The sequence below is a fragment of the Carcharodon carcharias genome, chromosome 2 (genome assembly GCF_017639515.1).
Source record: "Carcharodon carcharias isolate sCarCar2 chromosome 2, sCarCar2.pri, whole genome shotgun sequence".
In the NCBI taxonomy this organism is placed as follows: domain Eukaryota; kingdom Metazoa; phylum Chordata; class Chondrichthyes; order Lamniformes; family Lamnidae; genus Carcharodon; species Carcharodon carcharias.
In genome coordinates, this window is record NC_054468.1 from 124631003 (window position 1) to 124653084 (window position 22082).

The 22082-nt window shown below is 42.4% G+C and overlaps 1 protein-coding gene across 8 annotated transcripts in view; it reads left to right on the forward strand.

The window, feature by feature from the left end:
- Positions 1–22082, forward strand: part of utrn (utrophin) — a 664110-nt gene that overhangs the window by 126049 nt on the left and 515979 nt on the right. For 7 of the 8 annotated variants that reach the window (XM_041182782.1, XM_041182783.1, XM_041182789.1 and 4 more), the window contains exons 15-16: positions 2491–2598; positions 9810–9989. In XM_041182782.1, the coding sequence (XP_041038716.1) occupies positions 2491–2598; positions 9810–9989 (288 nt within the window). The remainder of the gene's footprint in view (positions 1–2490; positions 2599–9809; positions 9990–22082) is intronic. The other variant, XM_041182787.1, reaches the window with a different exon arrangement.

Genomic DNA, 22082 nt, shown 5'->3' on the forward strand with positions numbered 1-22082 from the left:
AAAGTGCATGACTTCACACATCCCCACGTTGTATTCCATCTGCCACTTCTTTGCCCATTCTCCTAACCTGTCCAAATCCTTCTGCAGCCTCCCGCCTCCTCAATACTACCTGTCCCTCCACCTATCTTTGTATCATCTGCAAACTTAGCCAGAATGCCCTCAGTTCCTTCATCAAGATCATTAATGTATAAAGTGAAAAGTTGTGGTCCCAACACTGACCCCTGCAGAACTCCACTAGTCACTGGCCGCCATCCTGAGAAGGACCCCCTTACACCCACTCTCTGCCTCCTGCCAGACAGCCAATCTTCTATCCATTCTTGTACCTTGTCTTTAACACCATGGGCTCTTATCTTACTGAGCAGCCCCCTGTGCGGCACCTTGTCAAAGGCCTTCTGAAAGTCCAATTAGATAACATCCATTGGCTCTCCTTCGTCTAACCTACTCGATACCTCCTCAAAGAATTCTAACAGATTTGTCAGGCATGACCTCCCCTTGATGAAACCATGCTGACTTTGCCCTATTTTACCATGCACTTCCAAGTATCCTGAAATCTCATCCTTAATAATGGACTCTAAAATCTTACCAATGACTGAGGTCAGGCTAATCGGCCTATAATTTCCCGTCTTTTGCCTCACTCCCTTCTTAAACACGGGGTTACGTTAGCGATTTTCCTGTCCTTTGGGACCCTCCCTGACTCCAGTGATTCCTGAAAGATCACCACTAACGCCTGCACTATCTTTTCAGCTATCTCCTTCAGAAATCTGGGGTGTAATCCATCTGGTCCAGGTGATTTATCCACCTTCAGACCTTTCAGTTTTCCTAGCACCTTTTCCTTGGTAATGGCCACCATACTCACCTCTGCCCCCCGACTCTCTTGAACTTTGGGGATGTCACTCGTGTCTTCCACCGTGAAGACTGATGCAAAGTACCTATTCATATCCTCCGCCATTTCTTTGTTCCCCACTAATACTTCTCCAGCGTCATTTTCCAGCAGCTCAATGTCCACTTTTGCCTCTCTCTTACACTTTATATATCTAAAAAAACTTCCTTGCAATCTCCTTTTATATTACTGGCTAATTTACCCTCATATTTAATCTTCTCTCTCATTTTTTTAGTTGTCTGTTGGTCTTTGTAGGCTTCCCAATCCCTTGGCTTCCCACTGCTCTTCGCCGCATTGTATGCTTTCTCTTTGGCTTTTATGCTGTCCCAGACTTCCCTTGTCAGCCATGGTTGCCTCGTCCTCCCTTTAGTATGCTTCTTCTTCCTAAGGATGAATTTTTGCTGTGAGTCTCAAATTACTCCCAGAAACTCCTGCCATTTCTGTTTCACTGTCTTTCCTGCTAGGCTCATATCCCAGTCAATTCTAACCAGCTCCTCCCTCATACCTCTGTAGTTGCCTTTATTCAACTGTAATACTGTTAGATCTGATTCCAGCTTTTTCTTCTCAAATTGCAGGGTAAATCTATCATATTATGGTCAATTCCTCCTAAGGGTTCCTTCACCTTAAGCTCCCTTATCAAATCTGCCTCATTACACATCACTAAATGTAGAATTGCCTGTTCCCTAATGGGCTCCACCACAAGTTGCTCCAAAAAGCCATCTCGTGGACATTCTACAAATTCCTTTTCTTGGGATCCACTACCAACCCGATTTTCTCAGTCTACCTGCATATTGAAATCCCCCATGATCACTGTAACCTTGCCTTTCTTACACGCTTTTTCTATCTCCTGGTGTATCTTGTGCCCCACATCCTGACTACTGTTTGGAGGCCTGTACATAACTCCCATCATGGTTTTTTTTTACCTTTGCGATTCCTCAACTCTACCCACACAGCTTCTGCATCATCTGACCCTACGTCATTTCTTGCTATCGAGTAAATTTCATTTCTTACTAACAAAGCAACCCCACCCCCTCTGCCAACCTGCCTATCTTTTCGATAGGATGTATATCCTTGGATATTTAGCTCCCAGTCCTGATCCCCTTGTAGCCATGTCTCTGTGATGCCCACCACATCATACCTGCCAATTTCAATCTGCGCCACAAGCTCATTTACCTTATTTTGTATACTGCGTGTATTCAGATACAACACTTTCAGTCCTGTATTTCCCGTCCCCTTTCTCATTGTTGTCCCTTTATCTGATCTGCTTGAAGTTAGATTCTTAGCCCTTTCCAAACACTCTGTCCTATTTTGTGTTCTGGAGACTTTAATAGCCTCTCCTGGGCTCTCCTTTCTTTTCAGTTTTTTCATAATTTTCCATGAAGTTGAATCCCCCCCGCCCCCCCCCCCCCCAACCCCACACACACACACACACACACAAACCTGCTGCTTTGTTTCCCATTAGTCATACTTCTTGGAGTTTTACCCTTCCCTTCACTCACCTGCATATTCAGTAATACATTGACTTGAGTTTGTGATAGCTTCTGTGGCATTTAGGAGGGGTGATGGGGAAAATCAATTTAAAAAGAACTTTGTCTTGCTTCCTTTTGCAGCTGATGCTTGAAGCTTGGTTAACTGAGAAGGAAGAAGCTCTCACTGAGGTGCAAACCAGCAGCTTCAAGGATCAGAGTGAGGTTGGAGTGAATATCTGCAGACTGGCAGTAAGTGTGCATTTAATGAGCAACAGTTTTCAGGGGAGCAACTGGTTTCAGTTCTCCCATTTGGTTAGGGTGATGGAAGTATTGCTAAGGTTGCCTTTGTGGGTTTGAACTAGTGATGGGGTACAATAATCAGTTCCTGGTTGCTGTCCATTTGAGGTCTTCTGGGAACTCAACACGTGTGGACACTGGGTGAAGACCGAATCAGACTCAATGCCTGACACTGCTCCTACCCTGCATGCAGAGAATCACTTTCCTGAAACTGGTATGAAAAATGGCCACTTGGCAAGCTGCTGGCGATGGAAATAATTGGCGGGGGTGGGGGGAGCAGGGTCAGGGTCTATGGAACTGTCTTCTGGGGTAGATTTGAGAAAATAATCCTGGGTAGGTCCTGGACTTTAAAAGGAGGAAAAGGTCATTTTTGATGCAAAATTACTTATAGTTTTATTTATCTTCAGCCCCTTGCAAGTCTGGATTTGATTTTTGCATCTAGTGCATGGACTTTACAAATGCCTGGTAGAACTGTATAAGTGACTGCAAAATTATACAGACACAGTGCATTCCAGTGAATGTATGGTTATATTTACAGAACCAGTAATAAAAGAACATTTGTATCAGTAATGAGAGCAGCCTGGGGTACTGAGAAGCAGTGCTGAATAAGTGATCCAAAGGTTCAAGGTTAGGAAAAGGAGAGGTGAGACCAATTAGGGGCCAGAAGGGGGATCTACACATGAAGGCAGAGGACATGGCTGAATCTGTCTATGTCAAGGTGAGATGAGAGTGACTGCCCTTGACATTAAGAGTGTGGCATCAAAAGTCTCAGCAAAACTGAAGTCAATGGGAATCGGGCGGGAAAACCCTCTACTGGTTGCAGTCATACCTAGCACAAGATAGTTGTGGTTGTTGGAAGTTGATCATCTCAATCCTAGCACATTTCTGCAGGCGTTCTTCTGAGTGCTGTCTTAGGCCCAATCACCTGCAGCTGCTTTATCAATGGCATAAAGTCAGAAGTGGCAGTGTTCACTGATGATTGCACAACATTGTACATCATTAACAGCTCCTCAGGCACTGAAGCAGTTCATGTTCAAATGCAGCAAGACTTGGAAAACATTTAGGCTCGGGCTGATAAGTGGCAACTAACATCCGTGTCACACCAATGCCAGGCAATGATCATCTCCAACAAGAGAGAATCCAACCATTTCCTCTTAACATTCAATGGCATTACCGTTGCTGAATTCCCCATTATCAACATCTTGGGGTTACCATTGACAGAAACTGAACTGGACTAGCCATATGAGTATTGGGACTACAAGACCAGGTCAAAGGCTGGGAATTCTGCTGCGAGTAACACACCTCCTGACTCCCCAAAGCCTATCCACCATCTACAAGGTACAAGTCAGGAGTGTGATGGAATACAGTGATGGAATGCAGATCCAACAATACTCCAGAAGCTCAACATCATCCAGGACAAAGCAGCCTGCTTGATTGGCTTCCCATCCACCATCTTAAACAGTCACTCTTTCCACGATGGGCACACAGTGGCAGCAATGTGCACCATCTTCAAGATGCGCTGCAGCGACTGTCCAAGGCTTTTTTCAACAGCACCCTCCAAACCTGCGACCTCTACTACCTAGAAGGTTAAGGGCAGCAGATACATGGAAGCACTACCACCTGCAAGCACTCCTCCAAGCCTCACAACATCCTGACTGTCGTCGGGTCAAAATCCAGGAACTCCCTTCCTAACAGCACTGTGGGTGTACCTGCACCACATGGACTGCAGCGGTTCAAGAAGGCAGCTCACCGCCACTTTTTCAAAGGCAATTAGGTATGGACAATAAATGCTGGCCTAACCAATGATGCCCACATCCTGTGAAAGAATAACTTCAGAAAAAAAATCTGCTGTCAAAGTCATAGTGAAAGAAGAGATATTGAAGACACTGGATGTGTGAAAAATGACAGATGTGGTTTTAGAAAGGCTGGCTGAATTTAAAGTTAAGTCCCCAGGACTGGATGAGATGTATCCGAGCATACTGAAGGAAGTAAGGGGGGAATTGCAGAGGAACTGGCCATAATATTCCCGTCTTCCTTGAGATACAGGCTGGTGTCAGAGGACTGGAGAATTGAAAATGTTACACTCTTGTTCAAAAAAAGGGGTAAGGTAAACCCAGCAACTACATGCCAGTCAGTTTAACCGCAATGATGGGAAAGCTTTTAGAAACGATGATTGTGGACAAAATTAACAGTTGCTTGGACAAATGTGGATTAATTAAGTGACTTCTTGCCTTTGTCATTTCTCATTAATTAAGGAAAGTCAGCACTGATTTGTTAAAGTCAAATCATGTTTAATTAACAAGATTTGAGTTTTTTGATGAGGTAACAAGAATTGATGAGGGTAATGCAGATTATGTGGTACACAACAATTTCCAAAGGCATTTGATAAAGTGCCACATGGGCTTTAACTTTGCTGACAAGCCTATGAAATAAAAGGGGCAGTGGCTGCATGGATATGAAATTGACAGAGTGACAAGAAACAAAGGTGGTTTTTCAGACTGGAGGAAGGTATTTTATAGTTCCCCAGGCCCACTATTTTTCTTGATTGATGTTAATGACCTAGACACCAGGGCACCATTTCAAAATTTGTACATGACACAAAACTTGGATGTATAGTGAACTGTGAGGAGGACTTCCAGAGGACATAAATAGACTGGTGGAATGGGTGGAAATGTGGCAGTTGAAATTGATGCAAAGAAGTGTGAAGTAATATATTTTGGTAGGAAATATAAATATAAAAGAAATAATACATTGTTGAAGGTGGCAGAGCAGGTTGACAAAATGGTATGTGGGCGTCAGCATTTATTGCCCTTGTTCAGAGCGCCTGGAGTCACATGTAGGCCAGACCAGGTAAGGATGGCAGATTCCCTTCCCTAAAGGACATTTGTGAACCAGATTGGTTTTTACGATGGTTTCATGGTCATCATCAGACTTTTAATTCCAGATTTTTGTTGAATTCAAATTTCACCATCTCCCATGGTGGGATTTGAACCCAGGTCCTCAGAGCATTACCCTGGGTCTTTGAAATACTAGTCCAGTGACAATACCACTAGGCCACCACCTCTCTCCAAATTCTGGAGGTTTTAATAAAGATAGACATAGAGTGCAAAAGCAAGGCAGTTATAGTGAACCTTCATAATACACTGGTTCAGCCTCAGTTGGAGTGCTGTGTTCAATTCTGGGCACCACACTTTAGGAAGAGTATGAAGGCATTAGAAAGGGTACAGAAATGATTAAAAAGAATGGTTCCAGGCATGAGGTACTTAAGTTGCTTGGATAGATTGGGGAAGGTGGGCTGGTCTAATGAGAGGAGATTTGGTAAGAGGCATCCAAAATCATGAGGAATCTTGACAAGAGTAGATCGGCAGAAACTGTTACAGAGACACAGCTGCAGGAGGACATGGATTGGTCCTGAATATTAAAGGGCATAGGACATTTAGGAAGGACAGCGAGCAAGCAAAAGATGGAGGGGTGGCTCTGTTAGTTAATGATGGTACTAGCACAACAGAGAGGAATTACCTAAGTTCAGGAAACCAGGATATGGAAATGGTTTGGATGAAGATGAGAAATGGTAAAAGCAAGAAGTCAGTTGTGGGAGTTGTGTACAGGCTCCCCTAATAGTAACCACATGGTAGGATGGAGCATAAAGGAAGAAATAACGGGAGCTTGTCAGAAAGGCATGGTGATAATTATGGGAAATTTTAATCTACATGTTGACTGGAAAAGTGGCAAAGGTAGCCTAGATGAGTCCAGGATAGTTTCTTAGAATAGCATATTCTGGAGCCAACCAGAGAGCAGGCTACTAAACCTGGTATTGTGCGACGAGATGGGATTAATTAATGATCTCATAGTGAAGGTGCCCCCAGGTAGCAGCAACCATAATATGATTGAACTTTACATTCAGTTTGAGGGAGAGAGTGGGTCCGAGACTATATTTTTAAACTTAAATAAAGGCAATCATGAGGGCTTGAAAGCAGAGCTGGCTAAAGTGAATTGGCAAATGAGGTTAAGGGATAGGTCAATAGAGTTGCAATGGCAAACGTTTAAGGGGATATTTCGGTATACACAGAGTAGAAACATTCCAACGAGTAAGAAAAAGTCCAAGGGATGGACATATCATCCATGGTTAACTAGAAAGTTTAAAGATAGAATCAAACGTAAAGAAAAAGTGTAAAATTGTGCAAAGATAGGTGGAAGGCCAGAAGATTGGACAGAATATAAGGAACAGCAAAGGATGACTAAAAGATTAATAAGGCGGGAAAGATCAGAGAGAAAGTTAGCCAAAAATATAAAAACAGATAGTAAGAGCTTTTAAATATTTTTAAAAAAACGAGTTAACAAAATGAATATTGGTCCTATTGATGTGAGTTTGGAGAATTGATGATGGAAAACAAGAAAATGGCAGATGAATTGAACAGGTTTTTGCATCAATCTTCACGAAAGACAATACAAATAACATCACAGAAGCAGCTAGAAATCAGGAAATGGAAGGTAGGGAGGAGCTCAGGAAAATTACAGTCTCCAGAGAAGCACTGAGTAAATTGTTGGAGTTGCAAATTGCCTGGATCCTGTTGGACTTTATCCTAGGATTTAAAAAAGTGGCTGGTGAGATAGTTGATGGATTGGTTTTAATTTTCCAAAACTCCCTAGATTTGGGGGAGGTTCCCTTAGGTTGGGAGATAGCAAATGTAACAGGATTATTCAAAAAGGGAAGGAGACAGAAAGCGGGGAACTACAGGCCAGTTAGCTTAACATCTGTCATAGGGAAAATGTTAGAAGCTATTATTAAAGAAACTATAGCAGGGCACTTGGATAAGTTCAAGGTAATCAGGCAGAGTCAACATGGTTTTGTTAAAGGGAAATCATATTTAACCAATTGGAGCTCTTTGAGGAAGTGACGTGTTGTGAATAAAGGGGAACCAGTGGATGTACTGTACTTAGATTTCTAGAAGGCATTTGATAAAGTGCCACATAAAAGGTTATTGTGCAAAATAAAAGCTCATGGCATAGGGGGTGACATAGATAGAAGATTGGCTGGCAAACAAGAAGCAGGGAGTAAGCATAAATGGGTCCTTTTCAGGTTGGTAAGATGTAAGGAGTGGTGTGCCGTGAGATCAGTGCTGGGACCTCAACTGTTTACAATTTATATAAGTGATGGCTGAATGGATGGATGGGATGGTTTCCAAATTTGCTGATGACGTAAACATAGGTAGGAAAGTAAGTTGTGAAGAGGACATAAGGAGGCTATAAAAAGGATATAGGTAGGTTAATGAGTGGACAAAGATCTGGCAAATGGAGTATACTGTGGGAAAATGTGAAATTGTCCATTTTGGCACGAAGAATAAAAGAGAGGCATATTATATAAATGGTGAGAGGATGCAGAGGAATCTGGATGTCTTAGTGCATTAATCACAAAAGGCTAGTATGCAGGCACAGCAAGTAATTAGAAAAGCTAATAGAATGTTATCACTGATTGGGAGGGGAATTGAATACAGAAGTGCGGAGGTACTGCTTCAGTTACACAGAGCATTAGTGGAACCACATCTGGAGTACTGTATGCAGTATTAGTCACCTTATTTAAGGAAGGATGTAAATGCATTGGAAGCAGTTCAGAAAAGGTTTACCAGACTAATTACTGAAATGGGCGGGTTGTCTTATGAGGAAAGGTTGCTGAGGCTAGGCTTGTATCCAATGGAGTTTAGAAGAGTAAGAGGCAACTTGATTGAAACCTTTAAGATTCTCTGGGGTCTTGACAGGGTGGATGTGGAGCGGATGTTACCTCTTGTGGGAGAATATGGAACTAGGGCTCACTGTTGAAAAATAAGGGGTCGCCCATTGAAAACGGAGATGAGGTGAAATTTTTTCTCTGAGAGTCGTGAATGTTTGGAACTCTCTTCCTGTAAAGGTGGTGGAAGCAGAGGCTTTGAATATTTTTAAGGCAGAAGTGGATAGATTGTTGGTAAGCAAGGGGGTGATAGGTTATCGGTGGTAGGTGGGATACAGATTTGAGGGTACTATTAGATCAACCATGATCTTATGAAATTGTAGAGCAGGTTCAAGGGGCCAAATGTCCTACTGCTCCTTGTTTTTATGTTCATACGTTCCCAGTGATGCAGGGTTGAGAGCCTGAGGGCACTTATTTAAGGTGAATGGCAGAAGAACCAAAGGCGACATGAGGTAAAATGCTTTCATGCAACGTGTAGGTAGGATCTGGAATGCACTGCCTGAGATTGTGGTAAAGGCAAAGCCAATCCTGGCTTTCAAAAAGGGATTTGGATAATTATCTGGAGGAACAATTTTCTGGGCTGCAGGGAAAAGGCGGACCTGATGGGACTGGCTGACATGCCCTTGCCGGGAGCTGGCACACACACAATGGACTGAATAGCCACCTTCTGTTCTGTAATTATTCTAAGTGCAAATGCATGTTTGTTTTTCGGTGGCATAATGTAGTGCATCACAGTGTTTTTTGTGCTCAAGGCTTGTATGAATTGCTCTGGTAAAGAAGCACAGACAAGCCCTACTATATGTTGTCTGCTTTCCTGTTGACCTGTTGGGTATAAAGGCTTCATTAGAATTACCCATTTGGAGTCAGAAAAGAGAGAAACAGGATATGAACTTATATTTTAAAAGAATAAAACTTCAAAATAATGAGCAACAACCTAACTAATGTTGATCTTTGATGAGAAAAGCTGCATAAGTCGGACAGTGCCACTGTCTGCTGTTTAATTTTGTTAGTAAGTGACTAATAATTTTGAATTTTGTGCTTCCATAATGAATTACTTCTGTTATCTTATGACCTGGAAGCACAACTGCTAAACCTTATGTGGTGTTCAATGGTTTAATTGACCTGTGTTTGATTGTGTTAGTCTGTTGACTGGTCTATATTAATTTTGCTTGATTGATTAAGCCTGGGTATAGTCTCGGAGTGAACAGAAACTTCTAGAAAGACCTGAGAAGCCAGAGTTGTGAACAAGTGTGTAGAAATTCTGTGATTACTGATATAATTTAAAGCACTGTAAATGAGCCTGTTGTAGACTTGGAACCAGTCTCATCTCTATATTATTCTGAGGTAAGTCAAGACATGTAAAATATACAACAAATTGGCAAATACAACACCTTATTCTACAATGAGGCATTGATTATTGCCATGTACATTCTATTAGATTTTGAAGGAAGACCTGGGAATGAAGCGTCCAGCATTGGACCATCTGGGTGAACTTGGTCGAGACTTAATGGAACTGCTGAACAACAGTAATTCATCAAAGAAAATTGAGAGCAATATGGAACAGCTATCGCAAAAATGGGACAATTTAGTGCAACAGCTGGAAGATTACTCCAAACGGGTATGAACTGCATCAAACTGAATTGTTTAATTGTACCACGTACCAAAAACAGAAAATCCAAGCAGTGTAGTGGGTGCTGTGGACACCAAACCCACACGGTGTATGTTGTGACATTTCCAGCACATTCTGAGACTTCTCTTGGAAGGAGATAGTTTGCATGCAACTGAATCTGAAATGAAAATTGGTTAGTATTTGAGGATTAGTAAATGTGATGGTTTAGGGCTGTAGGTTCTGATAAAAATGAAAACTACTTATGTACATAAGACAAACTGGATTCTTTCCAATGGTCAGCTGTTGTGGGATATTTGCAAACTAGATGTTTGCTGTGTGGTGAATGACCTATTGCTTAATTAACTAAGGTTCATTTTTTTAACTGCTCAAATCCCTCTCTACACATATTTGCAGGAACATTTGACAGCTAATTTAAACTCTCAAGCACTTTTTATAGTCCTGACCTTAGAATAGTCAAATGGCTTCATACTTGTGGTTTTCAGTTTCATTTTTGGGGCTTTTGTTGCTTTGAGTTATGGCTGGACAGTTTTCCGGAATATTCTGGGGATGTCTTTCCAGTTTTACCTTCCTTTCTTTGTACCCTGCCCTCTTCCCTGAATTGGGTGACTTCACACTCCAAAAGTAGCGCTGTTGTTATAAAGAACTTTCTTGTCGTTCACATGAGTAGGAGTGAAAATAGTCAATGTTGAGAGGTTCCAAATCCTTATTTCTTCCTTCAGCAAAGAAAGCACTTTCCAAGTAGAGTATTATTAACAAAACGTCCTTGAATATAGGCATGCATTCCTCCTTGTGTTTCTCAGACAAAGGAAAAATGGCTATTGTAAACACTATCCTTTTCAAACTAGAACTGGCTTTGCCTTTATGTGGTAATCTCTTGGTTAATTCCGAGTGAACTTCAGTACATGATTATCCTCATGCACGCATCAATTATTTTTGCAGTCTAAGTATGGAATGGCTTTTGAACATTGTCAGCAGAGCATGTAAGTCCAAGTGTCCTTATTTTATTTTTGTTTTGACTAGTTCATTGGCAAAACTCCCAAGTCTTGTCTCCAAGACTGGAACAAACTGATGGTTGCTAGGTAAATCTCTATCTCCCTTTGACTCTCTCTCTCTCTCATTGTTGCTAGGCTTGGGTAACACTAATAATGTATTCCAAGCCACTCACCATCCTGATTTGGAAATAAATTGCCGTTCCTTCACCGTTGCTGGGTCAAAATCCTGGAATTCCATTCGTAACAGCACTTTGGGTATAATTACACCACATGGACTACTGCGCCACCTTTTCATGGGCAATTAGGGGATGGGCAATAAATGCTGGCCTAGCCAGTGATGCCCACATCCCATGAACAAATTAAAAAAAGAGACTATTCTCCAAGTGATTTTTAAAAAATTGAGGTGTGAGCGCTGCTGGCTAGGCCAGCATTTATTTCCCATCCCTAACTGCTCTTGAAAACTCAACCACATTGCTGTGGGTCTGGGGTCACATGTAGGCCAGACTAGCAGATTTCCTTCCCTAAAGGGAACTGGTGAACCAGATGGGTTTTTACAACAATGGGTAGTGGTTTTGTGGACATCATCAGACTTTTAATTCCAGATTTTTTTATTGAATTCAATTTTCACTATCTACCATGGTGGGATTTGAACCCAGGTCCACAGAACATTACCCTTGTTCTCTGGAATGCTAGTTCAGTGACAATACCATTATGCCACTGTCTCCACATTGCTTTACATTTTGGTCTATATAATGAGTACTGGTGAGATCAGAGCTAAACTCACTGTGTTCTTTCTCTGATGTTCACACGGATACCTGCCAATGGTCCACACGAATGAGTGCTGTAGTTATAGGAATCCCGGCTGAATTCCCTCCCTGTTAGCCCAAGGTTGCTTAGGACTAAAGCAAAAGCCTGTAAGCTCTAATACAAAAAGAAAATACTGGATATGCTGGAAATCTGAAATAAAAACAGAAAAGACTGGAAATACCCAGCAGGCCAGGCAGCAACTTTTCAGGTTGATGAGCTTGGGATTCTACTGAAGAGTCCCGGCCTAAAATGTTAACGCTGTTTCTTTCCACAGTTGCTGCCTGACCTGTTGAGTATTTCCAACATTTTTATTGACCTCTAAGCTGCTGCCTTGGCTGAGAACAGTTACCACAGCACAGGCTGGGAACTCACACCCAGTATTCGGTTCCACACTAGGTAGCCAGTCTCCCAAATGAGCTATCACTGAAAGCTCTGAGTGTCAATTTACAAATTATGTTGAAATCTTGGATTGGTAATCCACAATCCACTTCCCCATCCTGGTCTTCCTGGCTACATTGCTAAATATAAACTTTGGTTTGTGAGTTTTAATTTGGGGTTGTTGAACTAGCTAATTTTGTTTAGTAAAAGTAATGTCTGTCTGTTAGGTTTAAGATTTTGTTCTTTTTAAAATAGTCATACTGAACTTAAAATAGCAATACGTTCTTCATATGTGTTTGCATAGAAAAATCATCAACTTGAAGCATTAATTTTCCCTGTCTCCACAGGTGCCGCTTGACATACTGAGCATTTCCAATGTTTTGTTTTTATTACATGCTCTTAGTGCTTTCAGTTACATGAGGCAAACAATAACAGACAAAATTTCTATCATCAGAGAGATGTTTCTATAATTTTATGGCCTTACATGCCTGATTTATGCGCATGAGGTTGTGGATCTCAACATCATTTAGCTGGTTGCCAAGAACTTTAAAGATTTTAAATCTAATTTAATGTTTCTATGCTCCATGGATTGATATGCCATCAGTAAAATGCCCCAGCACGCTATCGTATTAGTATAAAGCCATTTTTTTTACCTGGTAACTGGTTAGATCAAAATCCTGGAACTCCCTTCCCAACAGCACTGTGGGTGTACCTACACCACATGGATTGCAGCAGTTCAAGAGGGCAGCTCACCACCACCTTCTCAAGGGCAGTTGGGGATGGGCAGTGAATGCTGGCCCAATCAGTGAAGCCCACATCCTGTGAATGAATAAAAAAAAACTTCAGTTTAAGAGACCTGAAGCTCAGGCAGGGTGTAGCAGCTCTCATCTTAAGTTCTGTTGGAGCCTCCAGTTGCCAAAGATCATCATGACCCTGATTCCAAATTTGATATTTTCCTAAAGCAGCATTCCCTAAACAGGCTATTCAGAATTTTTCAAGTTTTATCTTTGAATCATAGAAATTTACAGCACAGAAGGACACCATTCAGCCCTTCATCTCTTGATTGGTTCTTGGGAAGAGAAGCCGTGCTTAACCCCACACTCCTGTTTTTGGTTCGTGACCCTGTAAGTTCCTTATCCTCAAGAACCTGTCCAGCTCATGGTTAAAATTATTTATGAAATCAGTTTCCACCATGTTTTCTGTTAACAGCGTTCCAGACCCTGACAACTCTGAGTGAAAAAGAAGCTCCCCATCTCCCTTGTACATCTTTTGTCAATAATTTTGAATCTATGATCTCTGGTTATTGACTCACTCATGGGTTAGGATTGGGGGAGCAGTTTTTCTCTATCAACTGTATCAAAACTTTTCATCTTGAAAACCTCTTAGTAGGCCACCTCTTAAACTTCTATGTTCCAATGAAAACAGTCATAACTGAAGTCCCTCATCCCTTGTCACATCCTGGTAAACCTGTTCTGTACCCATTCTAAGGGCTTTACATCGTTCCTGAAGTGTGGAACCCAGCATTGTTCCAAATACACCAGTTGAGGCCTAATCAGCAATGAACAAATTTCTAGCATGAACCCTCTCGCTTTCATATTCTCTTTCTCTATTTTTAAACTCAAGTAACACACGTTTTTGCAACCACTTTGTTAACATGCCATCCACCTTTAAAAAGTTGTGTATATGGACATCAACGTCACTCAGCTCAGTAACACTTTCAAAATTGTGCCATTTGTGGGAGTGTCTCCTGCCAATGCAAGATGGCCACCGATACCTATCTGCACATGCACACTTGGCAGCGCATGCACAGAATCCTATGCCATCATTTGCAGGAGAGACAGTGCCGATTGGGAGCCATTCACCCAGTTTCTGAGCCCTGCAGCAGGCGGGCAGGTGACCTTCCTGCAGTTTCTGGGCATCAGAATGGGGAGGGGGGAAGGCTCCTGATTCACCTGGTGATGCTCGTAATTGTTTCTCCCAGCACAGCACATTTAAACACCAACAGGGCAGACAGAGGATGGAATGCAGGCTCCACACTACTGAGATATGTTGCTATGACAAGATGGTTTATTGGAAGAAAGATGCCTTCCCAAAAGAATGGGGGGAAAAAAGGCAAGAAAAATGTTAAAGGAAATCAAATGGGATAAAGCAAACTGCGGGACGCCTGGGAGATTCTGGTGCCAGCTCTGTAATATTTGCAATTCCAGGGCCAGTGATCACTGCCCATGTGTCCTGCTGCACATTGCCCCCTATAAAGATGGTGGCTACGCATTCATGCACATGCATGGTGTTGGCAGCAAACACAGCCACCATTTACACTGTGTTTGCATATTTGACCTCACAAAGTGCATCACTTCATGCTTCTTTGCATTGAATACAATTTGCATACGTCTGTCCATTTCGTTGTACTGACTATGTCATCCTGGAGCTTATAACTATCCTCATCTCTATCTCTCTTTTGGCAACTTTTATATCACTTACAAACTTAATAAGTGATAAAGTTTCCTGCTCCCCACACATGATGCTGGGCTGTTTAGAAAGATTGAAAAGTATAAAACATAAGAAATAGGAACAGGAGTAGATCATTCGCCCCTCGAATTGCTGCACCATTCAATAGGATTATGGTTATTCTTCTTGTGTTTCGATTTCCACATACCCTTCTAACCCTGAAAACCTTTGATTCTGTGGCCTCACAAGAATCTATCTACCTCTGCCTTAAAAATATTCAAAATATTTAAATGACCCTGCCTCCAACACCTTCTGAGGCAGAGAATTTCAAAGTCTGACAACCCTCTGAGAGGAAAAATTTCTCCTCATTTCTATCCTAACTTTAAAACAGGGCCCCCTAGCTCTGGACTCACCCACAAGAGGAAATGTCCTCTCGACGTCCACCTTGTCAAGGCCATTCAGGATTTTGTATACTTCACTCTTCTAAACTCCAGTGGAAACAAGCCCAGTCTGTCCAACCTTTTCTCATAAGACAACCCACTCATTCCAGATATCAATCTAGTGAACCTTCTCTGAACCGCCTCCAATGCATTTACATCCTTCCTTAAATAAGGAGACCAAAACTGCACACAGTATTCGAGGTGTGGTCTCACCAATGCCCTGTATAACTGAAGCATAACATCCTTACTTTTATGTTTAATCCCTCTCGTAATAAAGGATAGTATTCCATTAGCCTTCTTAATTACTTGCTGGACCTGCATACTAACTTTTTGTGACTCATGTACTAGAACACCTAGATCCCTCTGCACCTCAGAATTACGCAGCTGTTCTCCATTTAAGTCATACCCTGCTTTTTTGTTCTTCTGGCCAAAGTGAACAACTTCACATTTTCCCACATGAAACTCCATTTGCCAATCTTTGCCCACTTACTCAGGCTATCTACATCTATAACCTCATGTCCTCTTCACAACTTACTTTCCTACTTATCTTTGTGTCATCTACAAATTTAGCTACCACGTCTTCACTCCCCTCATCTAAGTCATTGATGTAAATCGTAAGAAGTTGAGGCCCCAGCACAGACCCCTGTGGGACTCCACTTGTCACATCTTGCCAATCCGAAAAAGACCAATTTATGCATACTCTCCGCTTTCTGTCAGCCAGCCAATCTTGCATCCATACTAATATGTTACCTCCATGCGCTTTTATTTTCCGTAATAACCTTTGATGTAGCACCTTATCAAATGCCTTCTGGAAATCCAAGTACAGTATGTCTTTATCCACCGTGCATGTTACTCCTTCAAAAAACTCTAATAAATTGGTTAAACATGATTTTCCTTTCACAAAACCATGTTGACTCTTCCTTATTGCCTTGAGCTCTTCTAAGTGTCCAGCTATGACCTCCTTAATGATCGATTCTAACAACTTCTCCATGATAGAAGTCAATCTAACTAGAGTTTCATGTTTTCTGCCTCCCTTCCTTCTTGAATAGAGGTTTTATATTTGCCACTTTCCAGTGTGATGAAACCTCTCCAGAATCTAGCAAATTTTGAAACATTAATGCATCCAAAACTGACCCTTGAGGAAACACCACTGTGATCACTTCCCAGTCTGAAAGCAGCTTTCTATCACCATTCTTTGCTTCTTGACACTGAGCCTATTTCATATTCATACCACCACTTTCCCCTTAATTCTGTGGGCTTCCATCTTCTTAATAAGCCTCCTGCATGCCACTTTGTCGAACGCTATCTGAAAGTCCGTATATACAACGTCTACAGCAATATCTTAGTCAATCTTCTCTGCAGCCACTTCAAGGAATTCAATCAAATTAGTTGGACCCAATTTGTGTTTAACAAATCTTATAGGAACGTATGAATCAGCGCATGGTCGGTGGTGATGGATTCAAGCTTGTTTTCAAAATCAGGTCACAAGGTTGCACTTAGAGCTCCAGATCACTAGGATCTTTCTAATTGCTGAGGTAATTTAGCAATTTGGGGCTAAATCTAAGCTTTATTTACTAGTGTGGAAAAAGCAGGGCAGCTGTTGTGTGACAGTGCAGCTGCCTTACAGAACATTTAGTACCAACAATTGCCCTCTGAGCCTACCCAAATATTATTGGTGGAAAGCTGACAAAACGCCTAAGGAACAAAACAGTATTGTGTAAAAGTAAATCTGATGCACCTACAGTTGTTTGTCCATAAGGCCACTAAACCAGTGCTATGTTTTTGAGGTTGTAATAAGATTATTTGTCCTATTGCTCAACATATGAGTTAATATCAAAGATTGTGTTAAATAGAAACATAGAAAATAGGAGCAAGAGTCGGTCATTCGGCCCTTGGAGCCTGCCAGTTTTTTTTATTCATTCAGGGATGTGGGTGTCGCTGGCTGGGCCAGCATTTATTGCCCATTCCTAATTGCCCTTGAGAAGGTGGTGGTGAGCTGCAGCCTATGTGGTGTAGGTACACCCACAATGCTGTTAGGGAGGGAGTTCCAGGATATTGACCCAGCAACAGTGAAGGAACGGTGATATGATTCCAAGTCAGGATGGTGAGTGGCTTGGAGGGGAACTTCCAAGTGGTGGTGTTCCCATGTATACGCTACCCTTGTCCTTCCAGATGGTAGCAGTTATGGGTTTGGAAGTTGCTGTCTAAGGTCCCTTGGTGAATTCCTGTAGTACATCTTGTAGATGGTACACAATGCTGCCACTTTGCGTCGATGGTGGAGGGAGTGAATGTTTGTGGATGGGGTGCCAATTAAGTGGGCTGCTTTGTCCTGGATGGTGTCAAACTTCTGGAGTGTTGTTGGAGCTGCACTCATCCAAGCAAGTGGAGAGTATTCCATCGCAAACCCAACCTGTGTCTTGTAGATTGTGGATGGACTTTGGGGAGTCAGGAGGTGAGTTATTCACTGCAGGATTCCTAGCATCTGATCTGCTCTTGTAGCCACAATATTCATATGGCTAGTCCAGTTCAGTTTCGGGTCGATGGTAACCCCCAGGATGTTGATAGTGGGGGATTCAGCAAAGGTCGTGCCATTGAATGTCAAGGGTTGATGGTCAGATTCTCTCTTGTTGGAGATTGGCCATTGCCTGACACTTGTGTGGCGTGAATGTTACTTGCCTCATGTCAGCCCAAGCCTGGATATTGTCCAGATCTTGCTGCATCTGGACTGCTTCAGTATCTGAGGAGTCATGAATGGTGCTGAACATTGTGCAATCATCAGTGAACATCCCCACTTTTGACCTTATGATGGAAGGAAAGTCATTGATGAGCAGTTGAAGATGGTTGGGCCTAGGACACTACCCTGAGGAACTCCTGCAGTGACGTCCTGGAGCTGAGTTGACTGATGTCCAACAGCCACAACCATTTTCCTTTGTGCTAGGTATGACTCCAACCAGTGGAGAGTTTTCCCCCTGATTCCCATTGACTCCAGTTTTGCTAGGGCTCCTTGATGCCACACTCAGTCAAATGTTGCCTTAATGTCAAGGGTAGTCTCTCTCACCTCACCTGTGGAGTTTAGCTCTTTTGTCCAAGTTTGAACCAAAGCTGTAGCGAGGTCAGCTGAGTGGCCCTGGTGGAACCCTAACTGGGTATCAGTGAGCAGGTTATTGCTAAGCAAGTGCCACTTGATCACTGTTAATGACACATTCCATCACCTTGCTGTTGATCAAGAACAGATTGATGGGGCAGTATTGGCTGCGTCGGATTTGTCCTGCTTTTTGTTTGCAGGACATACCTTGGCAATTTTTCACATTGCAGGGTAGATGCTAGTGTTATAGCTGTACTGGGACAGCTTGGCTAGGGGCACGGCAAGTTCTGGAGCAGAAGTCTTCAGTACTATTGCTGGAATATTGTTGAGGCCCATAGCTTTTGCAGTATCGAGTGCCTTCAGCCATTTCTTGATATCACATGGAGTGAATCGAATTGGCTGAAGACTGACATCTGTGATGCAAGGAACCTCCGGAGGAGGCCAGGATGAATCATCCACTCAGCATTTCTCTCTAAAGATTGTGGCAAGTGCTTCAGCCTTCTCTATTGCACTGATGTCCTGGGCTCCCCCATCATTGAGGATGGGGATACTTGTGGAGCCTCCTCCTTCAGTGAGTTGTTTAATTGTCCACCACCATTCACAACTGGATGTGGCAGGACTGCAGAGCTTAGACCTAATTTGTTGGTTGTGGAATTGCTTAGCTCTGTCTATCACTTGATGTTATGCTGTTTGGCACACAAGTAGTCCTGTGTTGTATCTTCACCAGGTTGACAACTCATTTTTAGGTATGCCTGGTGCTGCTCCTGGCATGCCCTCCTGCGCTCTTCATTGAACCAGGGTTGATTCCCTGTCTTGGTGGTAATGGCAGAGTGGAGGATATGCCAGGCCATGTGGTTACAGATTGTGATTGAATACATTTCTGCTGCTGCTGATGGCCCACAGCGCCTCATGGTTGCCCAGTCTTGAGTTGCTAGATCTGTTTGAAAGCTATCCCGTATAGCATGGTGGAAGTGCCATCAGGAGTGATGTGACCAAGCCACTCTTGGTGATGGACATTGAAGTCCCCCACCCAGAGAACATTCTCCACTCTTGCCACTCTCAGTGCTTTCTCCAAGTGGTGTTCAACATGGAAGAATACTGATTCATCAGCTGGAGGAGGAGGTGGGGGGCACAGTACATGGTAATCAGAAAGTTTTCTTGCCCGTGTTTGACCTGATGCCATGAGACTTCACGGGGTCTGGAGTCGATGTTGAACAACTAGGGCAACTCCCTCCCAACTGTATACCACTGTGCTGCCACCTCTGCTGGGTCTGTCCTGCTGATGGGACAGGACATACCCAGGGAATGTTATGGTGGTGCCTGGGACATTGCCTGTAATGTAGGATTCAGTTAGTATGACTATGCTTGACTAGTCTGTGTGACAGCTCTCCCAATTTTGGCACAAGCCCCCAGATGTTCATAAGGTGGATTTTGCAGGGTCGACAGGACTGATTTTGCCAATGTCGTTTCCGGTGCCAAGGTCGATGCTGGGTCACCCATCCAGTTTCATTCCTTTGAGACTTTTTAGCAGTTTGATACAACTGAGTGGCTTGCTAGGCATTTGAGTCAACCACATTGCTGTGGGTCTGGAGTCACTTAAGGATGGCAGATTTCCTTCCCTAAAGGACATTAGTGAACCAGATGGGTTTTTATTCAAAAAGGGAGGGAGACAAAAAATAGATAACTATAGCCCAGTTAGCTTAACATCTGTCATTGAGAAAATGTTAGAGTCTATTATAAAGGGTGTAATAGCAGAGCATTTAGAAATGCATAATATAATGATGCAGAGTCAGCATGGCTTCATGATGGGGAAATCATGCCTGACAAATTTGTTAGAATTGTTTGAGGAGGTAACAAGCAGGATAGATAAAGGGGAGCCAGTAGATGTAATATATTTGGATTTCCAAAAGGCTATTTAATAAGTTAAGAGCCCATGATGCTGGGGTTAGTATATTAGCATGGATAGTGGGTTGGCTAACTAATAGAAGATAGAGTTGGGATATGGGGTCCATTTTCATGGTGGCAACCTGTAACTAGTGGAGTGCTACAGGGATCAGTGTGGGGCCACAATTATTTACAATATATATTAATAACTTAGATGAGGGAAGTGAATGTACTTTAGCCAAGTTTGCAGATGACACAAAAATAGGTGGAAAGGCAAGTGGTGAGGATGACAGAATCCACAGAGGGATATAGACAGGTTAAGTGAGGCTTATGGCACGCATGCCCGCCGCTGCCCGCAAACTCCCGCTATCCGTGGGAGTTGTGAAATACACTGGGCGGGCATGCGTGCCAATCGGGTGCGCACCCACCCGCTCCCACCACCACCACCAAATGGAAAATCCTGGCCCTAGATTTCCTGAGCCAATATCCTCTCTCACTATTGCACTGATTTCACTCTTAACTAACAATACCACCCCACCTCCTTTTCCCTTTTGCTTGTCCATCCTAAATATCGCGTACCCTTGGATATTCAGTTCCCAACCTTGGTCACCCTGTAGCCATGTCTCCGTAATCACAATCAGGTTGTACACGTTTACATCTATTTTCGCTGTTAATTCAGAAATTTAGAATAATTAATTTAATGAGAAGATTAGTATTGAAGAACACAAACTTCTTTTAGATCATTTTTCAGAAAGATAATTTTGAAGCAATATTTTTCAAACTCCAAGATGAGAACAAGTTTTCCAGAGTACTAGTAATTTATTGTTATGTAGCAAGATCTGGAATGCACTGCCTGGAAGGGCTGTGGAAGCATATTTAATGATAACATGCAAAAGAGAATTCGGTAAATACAGTAGTTGAAGGGAAATATTTATTGGGCTATGGGGTAAGAGTTGAAGACTGGAATTAATTGGATAACTCCATCAAAGTACTGGCACAGGCAGGATGGGCTGAATGGACTCCTTCCTCTGCTCTAAGATTTTATGGTCTGGGATAGGATACTGAAAGGGTTTCAAACTTGTTTTTCTTGAAGTAAAACATCAGTCTTGCAGAGATCAGCTTTGCGATGTGCTATTGAGCAGCACTGCTGATTGAGTTTTCTGCTGTAATTCAGATGAAGAATTGTGGCCTTGGATTGAAAATGTCCAACCCATCTGCCACATTGCAACTTTCTGATTCTTTGTGTGTCTCCTTGAAGTATGATCTTTCACCCAAGACACGATATGCTTTTGAGCAACTCTCTGTATTTATGCATTCAAAAATCATGTTCAACTTGATGTGGCATTGCCATATGTTAACTTCTCAGCAGATGCTTTAAGCAGTCTTTGGCCCGTAAGGTATTTGGTATGTTCTATTCATGATTTCATGGTTGTCTTTTCCGAGCAGTGTCTAATTCCTTAAAATTGTTTGCTTCTTCAGTTTACCTTCTGTCTGGTTAATCTCCTTATAATCAAGTTGTTTCTTAGCTTGGGCGAGCATTTCCTTTACATTCTTTTTGGCTTAGAATTATTTCTGTTTTGGTATGTGATGATAATCTTACAGGTCTAGCAATGGTCTTGCCATTTGTGGTTTTGGGGTCTGCAATTTCTGAAGATCTGTGGGCAAAAAGCACCTGACCATTAGTTTTAGTAAATATTTGTGTTGGGAAACGCATGCAGTCTTTGGATTCAGATGATTGTGAATTAATGGATCAGGCTTTCGTGCTTGCCTGACATTTGAGTTCCATGGTTGTGTTACAGATTTGTAGTGCCTTTGAACTGAACCTTTCTTTTGTTTTCAGTTTCATTATTTTCTTTCCAGTTAATAGTAATTTCAACCTTGGCTCGAAAGAGCATGTTGTAGAATCAGTTTGGGTAGAGATAAGAAATAGTAAGGTCAGAGGCCACTTGTGGGAATAGTTTACCGGCCCCCTAACAGTAGTTACATGGGAGTATTCAGGGAGAAAGAAATAGGGTGTGTAAGAAGGACACCACCATAATCATGGGTG